This window comes from Sylvia atricapilla, chromosome 7, assembly GCF_009819655.1.
Source record: "Sylvia atricapilla isolate bSylAtr1 chromosome 7, bSylAtr1.pri, whole genome shotgun sequence".
Lineage (NCBI taxonomy): Eukaryota > Metazoa > Chordata > Aves > Passeriformes > Sylviidae > Sylvia > Sylvia atricapilla.
In genome coordinates this window covers 5155417-5171514 of record NC_089146.1, presented here as the reverse complement: position 1 = coordinate 5171514, position 16098 = coordinate 5155417, and the positions used below count along the sequence as shown (strand labels likewise).

Here is a 16098-nt window from a genome sequence, read left to right as displayed (position 1 = left end):
GGGTTGGTGGGAAGCCCTGAGAAACTGGGTGGCAGAGGCCATAAGCAGTCCCCAGACAGCTACATTCTTCCTGCCACGGCTGCTCTGGCACTTCCCCAAGGTGTCTCTCATGCCTGTGGCAGAAACCCTGGAGGGCGGGATGGTGGGGACATCTCTGAGGTGCCCAGGTTGGTTTGGCTTCCTGAGAACAAAAGAAGGAGCAGCAGACGCTGAAGAAAAGCAGGACTCATGTGGGTGAGATACAGGGAGGGAAGTAAGCACTTTGGTGTCTGCTGAAGATGGCCCAGGTCAAAAGCTGAGGCTCTGCTGATAGAGGATTCTGCTCTGGTCTTGTTGGAGGCCATTCCCTATCAGTGCATGGCTCTCTGTTGTTCCTGAATCAAGCCTTCTGGGGCCATGGGAAGAAGTGTGTTCCATGTCCTTTGAACAGCAGGAAGTGGCAGGATATGTCTGCTTCCAGCACTTGTCTTGGCTGTTCCTTCACGGTGCCAGCACTATCATCAGAGACACAGAACAGGTTCTCTCATCCCAGAGTTATCCCTGTCTTCTGCACTTCTCCAGGTTCCTCCCAGGTTCACCAGGGAAAATCACTGCTCGTGCCTGTCCATTCCCTTGCCCAGCAGGTACCCAGTTGTGTTTGGACAATGAGCTGCTTGCAGACAGGCAGCAACCAGAGCATTTGGCATCAGATTCTGGGCTGATGTTTCTTCCCAGAAAGCAAGAAAAACAGTCAGAAGAACACAGGGAAAATTGATAATATCTCTGTAAGAATCTAATTGTCCTGTGAAAGTCAACAGAGGACGGTGTTTTTGTGCTGCAGATAATCACTTCCAAGTAGAACTCATTCCAGGAAAGAGCAACATCTGACAGATACCAAGTGTTGCCACCAATTGCTCCAGGTGCTCCTGCCAACAGCCACCTGCAGAAAGGAGCACAGACACCAATGCACGTGGGCTTTGGCTGTCCTCTGGCAGAGAAGTCCCCAGGGACACAGGTCTCGGTGGCAGGAGAGGGGCACCAGCATCGGCAGGGCTCGGGGGTGGCAGGTCTCCTTTGGCAGGTCTCTGTCACACCTGCTGATTTCAGTGCTCCCCTGGCCTCAGGGGTCAGAGCAGCATTCGTGCCCCGGCCCACACGCCCCGTGTCACATCCCTGTGTGTATGACAGCCACCCACCACTGAGACTTGTCCCAAAGAGGCCATGGTAGCCTCTGTGGAAGGCCCCAGTGCCCTTCCTGCTGCAGCTGCATCGGCTGCCCTGGGGGCTCCTTCTGCTGCCCTGAGCAGGCAGAGCAGAGGAGCCTCTGCTTGTTGTTTGAGTGTTGGGGGTTAGGTTTTGTTCCTTTTTACTCTAAAGAATTTTTTCCCCATAAGTTACCAAGGAGACTAAATATCATACTTAAGACTAACAAAATAAAGGGATGGTTGAAGCTCGGAGGAGGGTGGGGGTTTGGGGCAGAAAAAAGGACAGAGTTTCAGGCAGCCCGGCTGTCTGGTTTTCGGCGTTTGTGGAGAAAGCTCTGGTGCTCCTGCTGGAGGATTTCACTGCAGTCCAGTCTTGGGAAATCTGCCATCATCTGCTCCCCCCGGAATTCTGAGCTCCTCTGCTGCCCTGCGAGAGCTGGGCCAGCCCTGCCCTGCCGTCGTGGTTTCATCAGCACTGCTCATCTGCTACAGCGTGACCCTGCATCCCTCTGCCTGCCGGGACCCTGCCTCTGCTCTGCCAGGACATTTCTCCCACTCTACAGTTACCAGCCCAAGACTTTTTTTCCACTGTTCCCAGCTTGGTGCTCTGAGGATCCTACAAAGGCACCGAGACCAAACTGCCCTGGGTTTTTTTTTTTTTGTGAAGCAAATTCCTCGAAGTTCTTGGTATTGTTTTTGTTATCAATGCTGTAGTTGTTTTTGTTTGTTTGTTTGTTTGTTTTATTATATATTAGTAAAGAACTGCTATTTCTATTTCCAAAATCTTTTGCCTAAAAGCTTTTAACTGAAAAAATTATAATTGGGAAAAAGGGTGGTGGTAGTTTACATTCGCCATTCCAAGGGAAGCTCCGGCTTTCCCTGGCAGATACCTGTCTTCCCAAACCAAGACATTGAGCTATTCCTGAAGTTCCTGTTGAGCTGTCTTTGACACTTGGAGGAACATCTTCCTTGCAAGCTGGGGCAGTTTGAGTGGGCTGGATGTGTCCCCAGGGCACGTGGAGGTGTCTCCTAGGGCTCTTTGTGACACAGTGCACCGTGGGCACTGTGGGATGGAAAGGGACAGAGTGTACAAGGGTGACCCTTTGTGACACAGGGTGACATAGGTGCTGGTGGTGACACGGCCACTCCACAGTGCTTGGTGGACACAGTGGGACAGGACGGGACAGAGCAGTGCTGTGAGGAGCCCCCACATAGGCAGCTTGTTCACTGCTGACCCAGAGTTTTTCCAAGGTGTTACTTGTGCAGGTGACCTCAAGGCCAGACTGTGGGACTCCATGACCCATAGCCTTGCCAAGGTTTCTCTTTTGCAGGTGTCCTCAAGGGCAGTCTGTAGGACTTGCTGAGCCAGAGCCTTTACAAAATGTCTTCTGTCGCTGTGGCAGGAGGCCTTGAGGGTAGACTGCAGGACTTACTGTCCTGTAGCCTTCCCAAGGCTTCTCTATTGTAGGTCCCTTCAAGGCAAGGCTGCAGCACTTGCTGACCTGGAGCTTTTCCAAGACATCTCTCCTGCAACTAGCCATCAATCCAGACACTGACATGGCAGAGAAACCCCCCAGCCTACCCAAGAATGTGGAAAAATCCCCTTCTGCTGCCCTACCACAGCAATGTAATGAGATGGAGCAGTTACAGCTGCTGCAGAAGGGTGAGTGGCAGAGCTGCACCACAGGGCTGGTGCTGCAGCCAGCCTGGCCCCATTCCATCCCATTCCATCCCAGTGGACAGGTTCATGGATAGAACAGAAAAGGGGCTGAGGCTGGATGCCCTGGCAGCTCTGCTCCATCCGTGGAGCTGTTCCTGCCTGGGGAGTGCAGGGCAGGCCTGTGTTCTCTGGTCTCTCCTGCAGCTCTTCAGCTCTGGCATTCCTTGCTCTTTGCCACATGCAGGGAAGGACCAGACCCAACAGCAGAACCCTGTCCGTCGGTGCTGGCGCTCTATAGGCAAGGTACTGAGAGCCATCCCCACCTTCTCAGCTGAGTGTCACCACTGGAGCACTCAACGGATCATCCCTCTCTTCCCTATTGTTCCTTCTTTTGCAGATGTTTAGGAACATCACAGGCACTTGGTGCCGAGATATGATCACCATGTTCACCAAGGGTGGGACAGAGCCTGAGCCCCCACAACCTCAGAGCATATCTCCTGCTCCCAGCCTGGATTTTTTTGGAGAGAGAGTTGTCTCCAGTCCGAGTCAAGTAAGCAGCCTGTGTTCAGGGCTGGGTGTCCCCAGGAATTACATGGCACCTCAAGCCAGTTCCACTGGGCCTCCTCAGCTTTTTGAGTTCAGCCCAGTCTGGGCTGAAAGGGACGGGAAGCACTTCTCAGGGGGAGCTGTGGAAGTTGCTCCCTCTGGCGGCTTTCCAAGTCTCCCTGTGCCTTCTCCAGGTGCCAGGCTTTGTTAGGAACATGCACCAGAGGTTCCAGTCTGATGAGCCTCCAGATGACAGGCTGTTCATGGACATCCTGAGGCTGACTGATGCACACCCCAATGACGTTGCAGTGACCCTCCTGCGCTGCGCCCCATCGTGTGACAAGTACAGGACCCACCTGCCTTGAGAGCTCAGCTCTAGCCAGCCTGTAGGGCCCATCCACCCCTGTACAGCCAGTCCAATGGGGTCTGCTAGACAGGCAGAGAGTTCCAGGAGCCACTGGACCCTCCTTTTCCCAGCCCTGGCTTGTCAGCCCCTAAGCTTCCTGCCATGCTTCCTCCCTACCCCTCAGGGCACCGTGGCTCTGTCATCTGGGCCCCTCTGGCTGCCCTGGCCATGGTGCTCTGGCTGAGATCCCCCTGACGCACCTCTGGTCCTGCAGAGGTGCTGCAACCATGTGGAAGATCATAGCCTCATCAGGAGCAACAGTGGACAAGGTGATGCCAACAGTGCTCTGTGCGATGGAGGACTGGCCACTGCACAAAATGTACACCTCTGATGGGGACAATAAGGATGTATTTGCCCTGGCTGTGAGTTTCAGGAACTGGCTTTTGCTTGCACCCAGGTTGCCTCTCCAGCACCTCTCCATCCTCTCCCCCACTGCAATCTCCCTCAGGCACTGGGCTGAGACCTGGGTTAGAGGCAAGGTTCAGGGGCACCAGGCTGTGTCTCCCCTGTGTCTGTCTCCCCTGGCCTCTCCCTCGTACACTCGGGCCCTGACACTTGGCACTGAGCTCTGTCTCTGGGTGGTTTATCCTTCGCAGGCAACCAGGGTGGTTTGGGAGATTCTCCGCCTGCCCTGGTGCCCAGAGCCATTTGTTGAATATTCCCCCCATCTCGTCGTGGCTCTGCTCTTCCAAGTTTTCATCAGTACAGAGCAGGTGACAGAGGATGTCAACACTTTCTGGAGTAGATGTCAGGAGGAACATCAAGACCTTCCCACCAGTATCAACAGGTGTTGCATCCCCAGTCCTCCTGTCACTCCCACATCCCCAGGGCTGAGGCCTGGGCTCCCAGCATCACCTGGGCGTTGCTCTGCACACAGGTTTGCTGTGAACACTTTGAAGGCACTGTTCTACCATCTGCAGTGTCCGCATATACTGGTGGCAATGGAGCGCAAATGTGGCTGGGACACACTCCTCTCTGCTGACACCCACCACTATGCAGTGGGTCTGCTGGCCAGGTGAGACCTCACTCTCCCTGCTGCCCCTGTCATTTGTGTCCAGGGTGCCCCACACAGTCCCCATGGGTGTGGGTGAGAGGGTTGGGTGTGGGTGAGAGGGTCTTGTCACAAAGAGATGGATGAGCAGAGTGCCTGGAGAGGAGCGTGCCTGGGAACAGCCGCCTTCCAAAGTGCCCTTGGGGTGCTCAGGAGAAGACCAGGCCTCTGTGAGTCAGTCCTGGGAGAGGTATGCCCACCTAGCTCAGGGTTGATGATGCCTCTTTCCCCCTGCCAGAGAGATGCACTGTATCTCCACACCATTTTGTTCCTGCATTGCACTCCGCCTGCTCAGGCTGCTCAGCAGGGAGAAACCACAATGGGATCTGCCTGCCCTGGCATTCCTTGTGGAGGTGAGCCCCATGGCCAGCGCTGCCTTGCTGAGCTGCCTCCCAGCTCTCTCCCTCTCACAGCCACAGCTGCCTGGGACAGTGCTCGCACCCTGTGCTGCTGCCGTGGCTCAGCCCTGTGCAGCTCTGAGTTCCTGCAAGCTGGGCACCCCTGTCACTGCTCTGTGCCTTTCCAGGTCCTGGAGTGCCTGGACTTCAATGAATGGGGTGACAGCATCCTGGAGATCCTGACAAGGTACCTGCCAAGCGAGTCCACAGAGAGGAGTCGTCTGGCACTCAGAGGCCTCCTGGTGCTCAGCAAGGACCCCAAAATGGTGAGAAGGAGGCAGCAGCTGAAGCTGTGCTGGCAGTGTGGGGCTGGGGAAAGCAGCCCCTTGGGCTTGGCTGGGCTTTGGGCAGCTGTGGCAACTGCTCGCAGCTCTCCTGTGTTGCTGTTCAGCTGCCTGAGTGCTGTGGGACAGGCCTTTGGTCTCGGGGCTCCATGGCAGCAGAGTAGGGTTGCACCACTTGAGTGGTGTTGGTGGTGCAGCTGTTCATGGATTCACATCACAGCCTTGTGTTTCACGCAGGCCAAAAAAATGTGCAGCCTGTCTGAAAACCTTGTGGAGCTACTGAAGAATGAAGATGGAGAGGTGGTGAGGATGACCCTCTCTGTGTTCATGAACCAACTCCAAAACAAAGATATCCTAGTCTCCAGCCCCACGGCCCCGAAACTGGCTGAGGCACTCCGGCCACTCTTCGACCATGTAAGGCTCTGTGTCCCCAGCCACGGGCACTGGGTACTGCCCCAAAGTGTGGTGCCCTGCAGATTTTTGGGCCTGTACACAGGGGGGCCTGGAGAATGCAGTGATGACTTTTTCTTTCCAACAGGACAACAGAGAGGTGCAGCTGCGCTCCATTCACCTCTACAAACAAATGATGGAATCGGTAGTTGAAAAGGGAAAAAAGCCCCTGAAGATTTTTGTGAACCAGAGCCTGCTCCCCCTCTTCTTCCATTGTCATGATGGGAACAAGCATGTGGCAGAGGTGAAGACTCCTGAGCGCTGTGTCCCCATGGGAGGGAGATCAGCTGTCTCCCTGCACCCAGGCACCTCATGGGCTCCGGCCTCCTCCTGGCCTTGGCACAGGGACACGAGTCCTGTGCCCCAGGATGTGGTGCCATCTCTGGGTCTCTGCTGCTCTGCAGGCCTCTCGGGAAACGCTGCTTTCTGCTGTAAGCTTCCTGAAGAGGAGGGATCTCAAGCAGCTGCTGAAGATGGACGACCCATGGAGCTTTGGCGAGCGTGTGGTAAGGACAGCCTGGAAGCTCCGGCTGGGAGAAGCCCCCTGGCCACGGTGCCCACAGTGGGGCTGGCAGCTGTGGCCCCTGCCCAGCGCTGCAGCCAGGGGCTCCACCCTGCGCACCACACGCCGCTCCCTTCCCCGGGCCTGTGCGGGCTCTTCTCCAGGCTCCGGTGGCCCCGATGGGGCCGGGTGCCCGTGGAGCCCCGGCTCAGCTGGGCTCTGCCGCGGGGCAGCACCGCGGCTCTTTCTCGGGCCCTGTGCCCCTGCAGAGCCCGGCGCCGGCGGCTGCTGCCGGGCCCCAGGGCTGTGAGGGCAGGGGAAGCGCTGCTGGGCGTTGGGAGCGCCAGACAAGGGGCACAGCCCGCGCCAGCCCTGAGCTCCTGCCGCTCTCTCCAGCTGGCAGAGGACAGGAGCCGGGCACCCGAGAACCTGCGGCAGGCTCTGCCGTACCTGGAGAGCCCTCAGGAGCCCGTGCGAGAGGCGGCCGTCCGGTGCATTGGTGAGCCTCAGGCCCGGGATTTCGGTCCCTCCCCGCCCCACTGCAGCAGGATCCCGGCCAGGGGCCGTGACTGGCTCTGTGTTCCCAGGGATCGCCGGGATGCTCATGAGGGGACAGCCGGAAGAGCTGCAGCTCATCTGTGAGGGTGAGTGGGGCCAGCGGGGTTTCAGCGGGAGCTGGCCGGGGAAGCTGCCGAGGGCTCAGCTCCTCGTGCAGACGAGGGGCAGAATGGGGAGAGCACAGAGACATTTCAGGCGTCTGTAGGGGATTCATGGCCAGCACCTTTCAGCTGATCCTGTTGTCTCCTGCTTCCTCCAGGTCATGGCAAGAGCCGAGTGGGCTGGTCCTTTCAGGGGGTTTCCTTACTCTGACTGTGGGTCTGTTCTCTGTTTCAGCCCTTCAAGCCCTTAGCACAGATGACAGCCCCTCCAACACAAACCTGATAGTTCAAGTTATGCTCGATGAAAGAGCTGCAGTACTAAGTTCCTCTGGATCACAAGAACCAGGACAGCAGCAGACCCCATGCAAGAGGAGATGTGGAGATCCGAGGAGATCAGCTGGAGCTGTAGGCACAGCTGATGCTGGGCACACCTGAGTTTGCCTGGAAGGTCGGGTAGCTCCTGGCCTCTCCTTCCCTCTTTACTGCTCCCTCCCTGCAACCCTCAGACCCTGCCTATTCCCTTCTGCTCCCCACCTCATCCCTCTGCTTTGCTTTCCATAAATAAACATTTCAGCTTCTTCACCTTAGTTGTATCTTTGTGGAACTGAAGTGGAGCAAAACCTGAGTCCTGGAGCACACAGGCCCCATCCTGCCGTTCTTTTCTGCACTGCATTTTGTGCAGACGAACAAGGGCAGATCAGGATGGAAAGGTCCTTGCCCTGAAGGTCCAGCTTCACAACATTGTAGAGGTAAAGGTCTTGCTGAGCACCCTGGATTTTAGAAGAACCAACCAGTATTTTCTGAATCCAGCTGAGAGGGATTCCATGGGAAGCATCCACTGAGGGCAAAGGAGCTTGCAATACTGGAAGTGATTCAAGAAGAGCTTCCTGGAAAGCACAGCAGTGCTCCTTCCCTACAAAAGGAAAGGAAGAGGACACAACCAGAGACCACCCTGATTTACAGGGAGCTTTGGGTGTACTAAAAATGAAGCAAACGAAGCAACAGCACAGGGGGCTGAGGCTCAGATCCCACTGTACTGAGTGCTGTCAGGCAGTGCTGGGATCCTAGGTGAGGTTTTGATCCCCACAAGTGAGGAATCACAGCTCCTGCTTCACACACAGAAACCAAAAAAGTGAGAGCAGTGGGAGGAAACCCTTCCAGCCTCTCTTTGGGCATGGCTGCAAAACAGCCCCTGCTTCTTCCTCCACCTGTGTTTGGGGTTTGCTTTCTATTGTCCAAAGACTGTTCAGAGCAGGCATGGAGAGTGCTCTGTGCACAGTGGAGAGTCCTGGAAGGTGCTTACAAGAGCACAGAGGAAAAGTCAGTGTTGACATTTTTTCACAATCATGCCACAAATAGGGATAAAGCACTTTTATTTACACTTACTCAGTCTGTAAAACCATGTGTATGCTGCCATCATTTAAAGTGCAAGCTACATGTCTTCTGAATAAACTGAAGGCATAACAGGTGCTGTGTAAGATAAAATACTGCCACCAGCAGTTATACAACTAACCACAAATGCCAGTAGTGTAGTTCAAATCCTGATCAGCTTGGTGTGTTACTTTCTCTTGTACATTACCAGCCAAAAACATATTCCATTGCCTTAGATACAATACTTTCATCTTTCCTAGGAGTTTGTCTGTCAGAAACCACCTAGAAGGCAGGGAGAAAAACAAAAAGAGAAAATACAAAGAATCAGTCAACATGTAGTTAGTTTTTACACTAGCCCTTTATTTCTTCTTTTCCTAAGTGCTACTATATTTTGACAAAATGTGTTTGAAATATTTTCAAAACAAGCCCTTAATCCCTGGAAAAGTGACAAGTCATTGATTTAGTATTTTTTATCATTATTTTAGAGACTGAACAGACTGAGTTTGTACTTGAACCACCTGAACTGACAAAAAAAAAAAAAAAAAGCTAAGGTCACATTGAACTTAATGTCTGTACACCCTCATAGAGCTAAGGAGAGACAACACAAAAACCAGTTTCTGCTTCCCTCAGAAATACCTGATAGTCACTAGTGGAAGCCTTATATGCTGTTGCAAGAGGTCTCATTGTGGAAGTCCTTGCAGTATTATTTGCAGGTTGTATTGGTGTGCCAGTAGATTTTGTAGGTGGAGTGAAAATCGAAGACATTGAGGATGTAGAGCTTCTTTCAGAATTTTCCATCACACTCTTAAATAGAGGGTTAATATAATGTAAACAAATACTGAAAAGCAGTATTCCAACCTTTATCATCTAAAACTATCTACTATTTAATTTTTTTTGATAAAATATATTTACATCCCAGAAGGTAAAAGGTGTGTCAGTACAGAACATACAGGTACACATGACCACCAAACATTTTCCTCACTGCAATCATTTACATGTTGAATGATGCCACTACAATTTGCAATTCCAAAAGAAAAAAAAAATAAAGAGGTCAGGGAAAATAAAAAGAAAGACCAAAAGCAGAGCACCTTACATTTAACTAAAAGCAACTATTAACTTACTTTATCTATACAGGGCTTGACACCAATCATGATAGATTCACCAAAAATTCTTCCGTCTTTGCTTAAGGCTTTCCGGGCCTGAAGCTTAGACTGGTATCGAATATGCATCCAGTTTCCTGTGTTTGACATCTGAATGAGATTAAAATTGTGAAATGTAGGTTTTTCAATGCTTAATTCACAGTGTTTTCTGACAAAAGCATCAAACTAAGACATACCACATGCTTTAATATGTTTCCATACTGAGCGAACTGTAGTAGAATATAGGAAGCTGATGCTTGAGGAAATCTGAAAGAAAGAAAAAATATACTCAAAAAATCATGAGTAGTTTAAGAATTCAGGTGATTAAGATACAACCCTATGAAGCATTTACAGAAATCCAGAAGAGACCACTGTAATGACATCAGAAGCAGTGACTTGAGAAATACCACACACCCCAAGAGCAGAATGGTGCCTTTCTAACCTAGTTAGAAAACTATTAAATTTACACATTAAAAAATAACGTGTAGCTTAAGTTAAGATGTCTCACTGAATTGTATGTGTTTGCTTGCATTAACCATAGCTGCATTTCCTGCAGCACACACCACTGACAGACAACATCCATGCCCAAGTATTTTTCTTGTACACTGCAAATGTTTCACCCAGGTTTTGTAAATCAACTTACCCAAATACAGTTACCCAGGTGTCATCAAGTTGATCTTCTGAAGTAAGGGAATCACCTTGAGTATAGAAAGGATCTAGCTGAGCAGGAGATAGGGTAGTCTTCTTAGGCTGCCCAATATTTGCAGGACTGAACATGCCTGAAGCTGTTAAATTGAAATGGTATTGCTGAATAAATTTCTTTTGCACGACAGAGGTTTGTAATAAAAGAATGAATTCAGTGTCAATTGTTTCACTTGTATATAGAAGAGTTTGATGGGGATTTACTCACAGACAGAAAAAGTCAATAATAACTTCACATCTGCAAACAGTAGTAAGTTTTTATGACTAGCAACCTAGTGTTCTCTGACTTTGAAACACCAACAGCTTAATACAGTTTCCGAATAAGAACAGGCCAACAGAATGCAGCTTAACAGGAAGCTACCAGTTCATACACAAGATATCAAACCTTGTGAAGATGGAAGGCAATCCATCAATCTCAGCTTCTTCATTCAATTACAACCACCTCTGTGCTCAGTTCAACACCACATTTGGAACAAGGAACAAGAGAAGTTCCTTGAAACTCAGTCAGTCTCAGAATAAATAATTATTTCCTACTCATACCCACATACCTTTTGAAAAGCTAACAAATACACAACCTCTTCATAAATTAGCAAGGAACTGATGTAGCTTCAGCAGTGATGTTTTTTCTGCATTAAAGAAAGCAGTAAGAAATGAGAATAGAAATTCTGACAGGACATCTACCTGCTCCTGGAGTTGATGGCAGAATTCCAACTGATGGGCTCTGTGTTAAAGTAAAGCTAGCCTGCATTAATATACAGAAAAAAAAAATCATTCTTATAGGCATACTGCTCAGATTAAGAGAGACAATTTTCAAGGGATTTACACATTCATAATATTAACTGTTTGCCTTGAGTTATTCCTAACTTTTAAGAGTAAGAACAGATACTTGCATGTATATTTAATAAAAGATTGTCAAGAGGTATTAATGAAAAGTTATCTGACAATGTATTTGACGCATGCTTTGTGAAACAAAGTAGCTTTAAGTATCAACACTCAGAAACCCTTTAGTTCGCCTTCTCAAAACACTCATGTCACTATTGCTGCACTGTAATAATTCACAGATTCATGAGAAATTGTTGAGAAATACCACCTTCCTGATGGGAAGGATATCAGTATCCTAAGTTTATCAGCATTTTCACTCCCTAAAGGGCTCAGAAATCATGGAAACAACCTTCACTTGTATGGAGATTGTTACTAGACTTACTTTCCTGCTCAACTATTTAGTGCATAGAAGGAAAGCAAACTTTTGAGTTTTAGATGGTGGCAGTTGTTTTCTTTTTAACATAGGAATTCAATATCCAGAACAATTTTAGTCTATTTTTAGCCTGAATCATGGCATTTCTTAGATACAAGATTACTTAGATCAAACAGCCTCGAAGTACCTGTAGACCTAGCAATATATGTTCTGATAACTGCTCAGCCTTTTCTGAAATTTAATATCCTTTAAGACACTGTAGGATTCTGCCCTTCACAGGAACCTCAGCTTTCAGAATAAACATTTCAGAAGGCAACACTCAATAGAAAGACTGCTCATTCAATGAAAAGTGTTCTCCTTGTATCAAAAGAGTTCAGTGAAGAAGGACCTAGTAATGCTTGATTAGCTAGTTAAGTGGTAGAGCTTATTAGAAAGTTTACTTTGTAGAAATCTGAGTGTTCCTCTTTCAAAATTAACCCCAACTGTCTACCCAAACCTCAATTAGATATTTTACCCAGAAAAAAATTCCTTCTGTTTCCCTAAGTGTCTCTATTGCCTTCTAAAAGATAATCACAGAAACACGGAATTATTAAAGTTGGAAAAGATCTCTAAGATCATCGAGTCCAACCATTAACCTAACACTGCCATCTTGATCCCTAAACCATGTCCCCAAGAGCCACTTCCACACATTTTTGAACACTTTCAAGGATGGTGATTCTAACACTTCCCTGGGTGGCCTGTTCCAATGCCTGACCACCCTTTCAGTGAAGAAATTTTTCCTGATATTCAACCTAAACTTCTTCTGGTTCAACCTGAGGCCATTTTCTCTTGTCTTATTACTTGTTACCTGGAGAAGAGTCCAGCCTCCACCTTGTCACAACCTCCTTTCAAATTGTGAAAGGGTCCTCCTGGCAATCAGCAGCCCAATAAATTCACAAGAGAGTGAAAAGCTGAAAAACCAGGCTGAATTTGTACGTACAAAGCATAACTGAGGTATGACTTGCATTCTTCATTTCCTACTGTACTGAAAATTGGCAGTAACAGGAATTTGCTTCATGACCACAGCTTTTGTTTAGTTTCAACAGGAACATGTACACTGAACAACCCAGACTAAGCAACAGCATGATGTGAAGGGTCACCAGTCATTTTGCTAGAGCAGTTTATACAACTAAGACTGAGAATTCACTGAGGCAGTAAGCTGCCTCACATCTTCTGCTAAGAACAGGCCAGTACTGAAGACACTTACTGGTCTTCTGGAGGACAGAGGTGTTGATCCAAGCCCAGGACTGGATAACTCATCATAAATGCTTCTAACTGGTGGAGCACCACCTTTATCTTTATGTGAAGGGACCACTGGCTGTGGGGGAGACCCTCCTGCAATTCAAAGGAACAAGACAAGAGCATGAGAAAACTTGTAATTTTGCTTCAGTGCTACTTGTTCTTGGAACTTCAATAATAAATTCAGCCATGCTCTCATGTTGATTGGTGTTGAGACTGGAGGTTTGCAAAGCCACCTGTCCTACCAAACTGTTCAGGTTTGAATGTTCTAGGTAGGAGCATCACACGTGTCTCAAGCAGCATCCTACAGAACTACCATTTAGAACTTTCAGACCTCTTAGTAACCCACTAGATTCACTGTTTATATGTTCTTTCTCTGAAGTTCTGAGCATGGCTCTATGTTTCAATTTTAAGCCAGGCTAGAAATCTATTTTAATTGTTTCAGAGACTAATTTGCCTATAGTACAGACACAAAAGCAAGATTTTTACAAATTGAGATATCCTACATGGTATAGAACCATACCAAAATGCACAGAGACATCGCACATTACTGTCACATTCCCACTGTCCAAATTCCTTGGCTTCCCACCTAATTTTATATTAAATAAAAATGTAAGCTCTTGAGAGCAGGGACTAGCTTGCATATAGACAGGATGAAGTTAAACCAGCTGCCATCCCATTTTGCAAACTTTGGGACTTCCAGTATAACAGAGAATTAAACTTCTTGAAAAAAACTTGACATATCTTAACACTTTGTGTGGATTTACCCTAGGGAAAAAAAAAAAAAAAAAAAACACCAAAAACAAAAACAAAAAAAACCCAAAAAAACACCACACAAAAAAAAAACAAGTAGTTAGCATCAAGTTTTCACTTGCAAAATGTCTGGAAACCAAGCTTTTCAAAAGTACTTTTCAATCTTAAATTGTGACCTTCAAGACTCCACTCTGAACTGTTAAACACATACAAGAACCGCTACTGTTACATGGAATAATGTGCATTATGTAAAGCTCTCTCTCATCAAGGTTTTCAGTTTAAGTGATGCACTTGATCACTCCCTTTGGGAAGTCTGTGCTAGTATCCTACTGGCTCCCCTTCTCCTGAAATTGATACTCTGAGGCTGTAATAAGCCCTTTAAAAAAACAATTCGGTGAAATTCACATGGCTTCAATTTCACAAATATTTTAAGAAGTTTGTTCCCAGAAGTATAAGGGCAGGCAGACAAGAGCAAGAAGCAGAAGACGAACAAACCTCCAATAATGGAACATTTTAAGTTGGAAGGGACCTAGAAAGATCATCGAAACAAATCCAGCCTGACATTCAAAGAAGAGAATATTTTATTAAGAGAAGTTCTTGCAGTACTTTAATCTTCAATTTCTCCTTCAAAATGACTAGCATATTAACACCATCAGATATTAAATTATGACAAATGATTTAGTACAAAAGCCCAGATAACCCATGACATATCAACTACTCCCTCATTCTTCTCAGAGAAGAAAACAGATGTACAACACTAACATGGGTAAGAACTTTTCCTAGTCTGATAAATCAGGTGGTTGAAGAGGAAATGAGCATCTACAGCTAGGAAAAGTCACCACTCCAGTCCAATGGCAGCAGGCATCAAGACTTTAGCTACAACCACTAGATGCTAATTAAGAAGTATATTTTCAGTTTTTCTCCACTCAGTTTTTATAAGTTTGACAATCTGTAAGTGACCTTCTAGAATTCAAAGGAACAGAAAAAATTCTGCAAAGAGATCAGTAGTTTTCACAAGCTGCATTTAGTTTGCCAGCAGATATCTCTGTTTTCAACACTGATGTACGTGTAATTGATATGTTGAATCATATAAATTGATTCTGTATAAGAAGAGGTTCATGCTACCTTCTTTGTAAAACAAACTTTTCCTGATACCTAAACTGCCACATTTAAAACGTTTATTATGACTGAATACACTGGGTTCACCACTTATTTAACCAGTGGAGTTTGCTTATAGAAAGATATAAAACTATAAGGATTCAAGTCTGCAACAGCCCTGCAGAACAACAGGACAAACCATTTTTTTGCTTTCAGGACAATTTCCCAACATTTAACAAATTTTGACCTGCAAGCAGCGGAGACCTTGTTTCCATTACACCAACTGAAGGGCCATATAAAGCTCGTGGCTGGGGAGTCACTGGTGCAGGTAAGTCACCCATCAAAAACCCAGGGAGAAACTGAGCACTAGTTCCTTGCTTTGGAGATGTTGGAGAGCCAAGAGTCATTGGTTCAGCTCCTGAAAACAAAATTTTAAAATATGAAAAAGGCAAGTGAGCTTACTTTTTCCATTGCAGGCTCTATTAAATATAACACACTACAGAGTAAGTGATAAAGATCACAGAATCCCAGAATCGTTAGGGTTGGAAGGGACCTCTGGAGATCGTTTAGGCCAAGCCCTCTGCCAAGGCAGGGTCACCCAGAGCAGGTACACAGGAACATCTCCAGGTGGGTTTGGAATCTCTCCAGAAAGGGAGACTTCATAATCTGCCCGGGCAGCCTGTTCCAGTGCTCGCCCACCCTCACTGTAAAGAAGTTCTTCCTCAGGCTGAGATCGACCTCCTGGTGTTTTGGTTTATGGCCATTACTCCTCGGCCTGTCGCTGGGCACCACCGAAAAGAGCGTGGCACCATCCTCTTGACTCCCGCCTTTATTTACACGTATTGACGAGATCAAAGGCGGTTTAATTCATTTTACAGGCAAGCCGAGTTCATCACCATCTTCCATTTCTCACAACTACAAGTGGCGGCCCACCGGTTTAGCCCCGCTGCCCTTTCGCTTCACCCCAGCGCGACCCGCCCCTTCCTGCGCCGTGCGCCACGGCCACTGCCGCTCAGCAGCATCCAGCACTCCCCGGCCTGGAGCAGGGGAGCGCCGGCTCTCGCCCCCCTCACGGGAGCCAGGCAGCGCCGGGAGACCCGCCGGAGCCCCTGAGCACCGCCCGGCGTGGCCCAGGGAGGGTCCCGCGGGCGCAGCTCACCTGAGGGCGGCAGCTCCATGGCGAAGGCGGCCATGTCGGCCCGGATGGCGGGAAAGAGGCGGCGGCGGCGGCTCCGCCGGGCGCTTTCAAACGGGACGGAGCTTCCTGCCGCCGTCACTTCCGACCCGCCCCCGGCACGCCGGAAAGGAGCGGGCGGGCAGAGCCCCCTCAGGGGATGCGGAGGCGGGGGCCGGCCATCGGCCTGTCGCCTCACGGCGCCGGGCAAACGGTCCCTCCCAGGACGGCCGTGTGGCGAACAGCTG

General features: G+C 48.6%; 2 protein-coding genes across 2 annotated transcripts; one reads left to right on the top strand and one right to left on the bottom strand.

Moving 5' to 3' along the window:
- Positions 1–2577: 2577 nt before the first annotated feature.
- On the top strand, positions 2578–7575 carry LOC136363802 (maestro heat-like repeat-containing protein family member 7). The gene is given in 14 exon segments (XM_066323284.1): positions 2578–2847; positions 3083–3147; positions 3242–3394; positions 3585–3733; positions 4011–4158; positions 4393–4811; positions 5086–5200; positions 5374–5511; positions 5767–5943; positions 6068–6223; positions 6384–6485; positions 6878–7003; positions 7005–7125; positions 7376–7575. Coding segments are annotated over 14 exon segments (2175 nt in total). The 5' UTR covers positions 2578–2741.
- A 921-nt stretch (positions 7576–8496) lies between these two features.
- NUP35 (nucleoporin 35) lies at positions 8497–15938 on the bottom strand. Its single transcript, XM_066322475.1, has 9 exons — positions 15836–15938; positions 14924–15094; positions 12794–12921; positions 11034–11094; positions 10294–10435; positions 9848–9917; positions 9633–9761; positions 9148–9315; positions 8497–8793 (listed from the first exon to the last, which is right to left on the bottom strand). Exons 1-9 carry the CDS (start codon positions 15867–15869, stop codon positions 8716–8718), a joined length of 981 nt encoding a protein of 326 aa, XP_066178572.1. The 5' UTR covers positions 15870–15938; the 3' UTR covers positions 8497–8715.
- Between the last annotated feature and the right edge of the window lie 160 nt (positions 15939–16098).

Excerpts from the sequence above, each read along its gene's own strand:
- NUP35 (XM_066322475.1), bottom strand. The coding sequence starts at position 15,869 with ATGGCCGCCTTCGCCATGGAGCTGCCGCCCTCAG. Across the intron at positions 10,436-11,033 it reads GCCATCAACTCCAGGAGCAG|CTTCAGGCATGTTCAGTCCT; the intron begins GTAGATGTCCTG and ends TCAATTTAACAG. Across the intron at positions 9,762-9,847 it reads GAAACATATTAAAGCATGTG|ATGTCAAACACAGGAAACTG; the intron begins GTATGTCTTAGT and ends AATCTCATTCAG.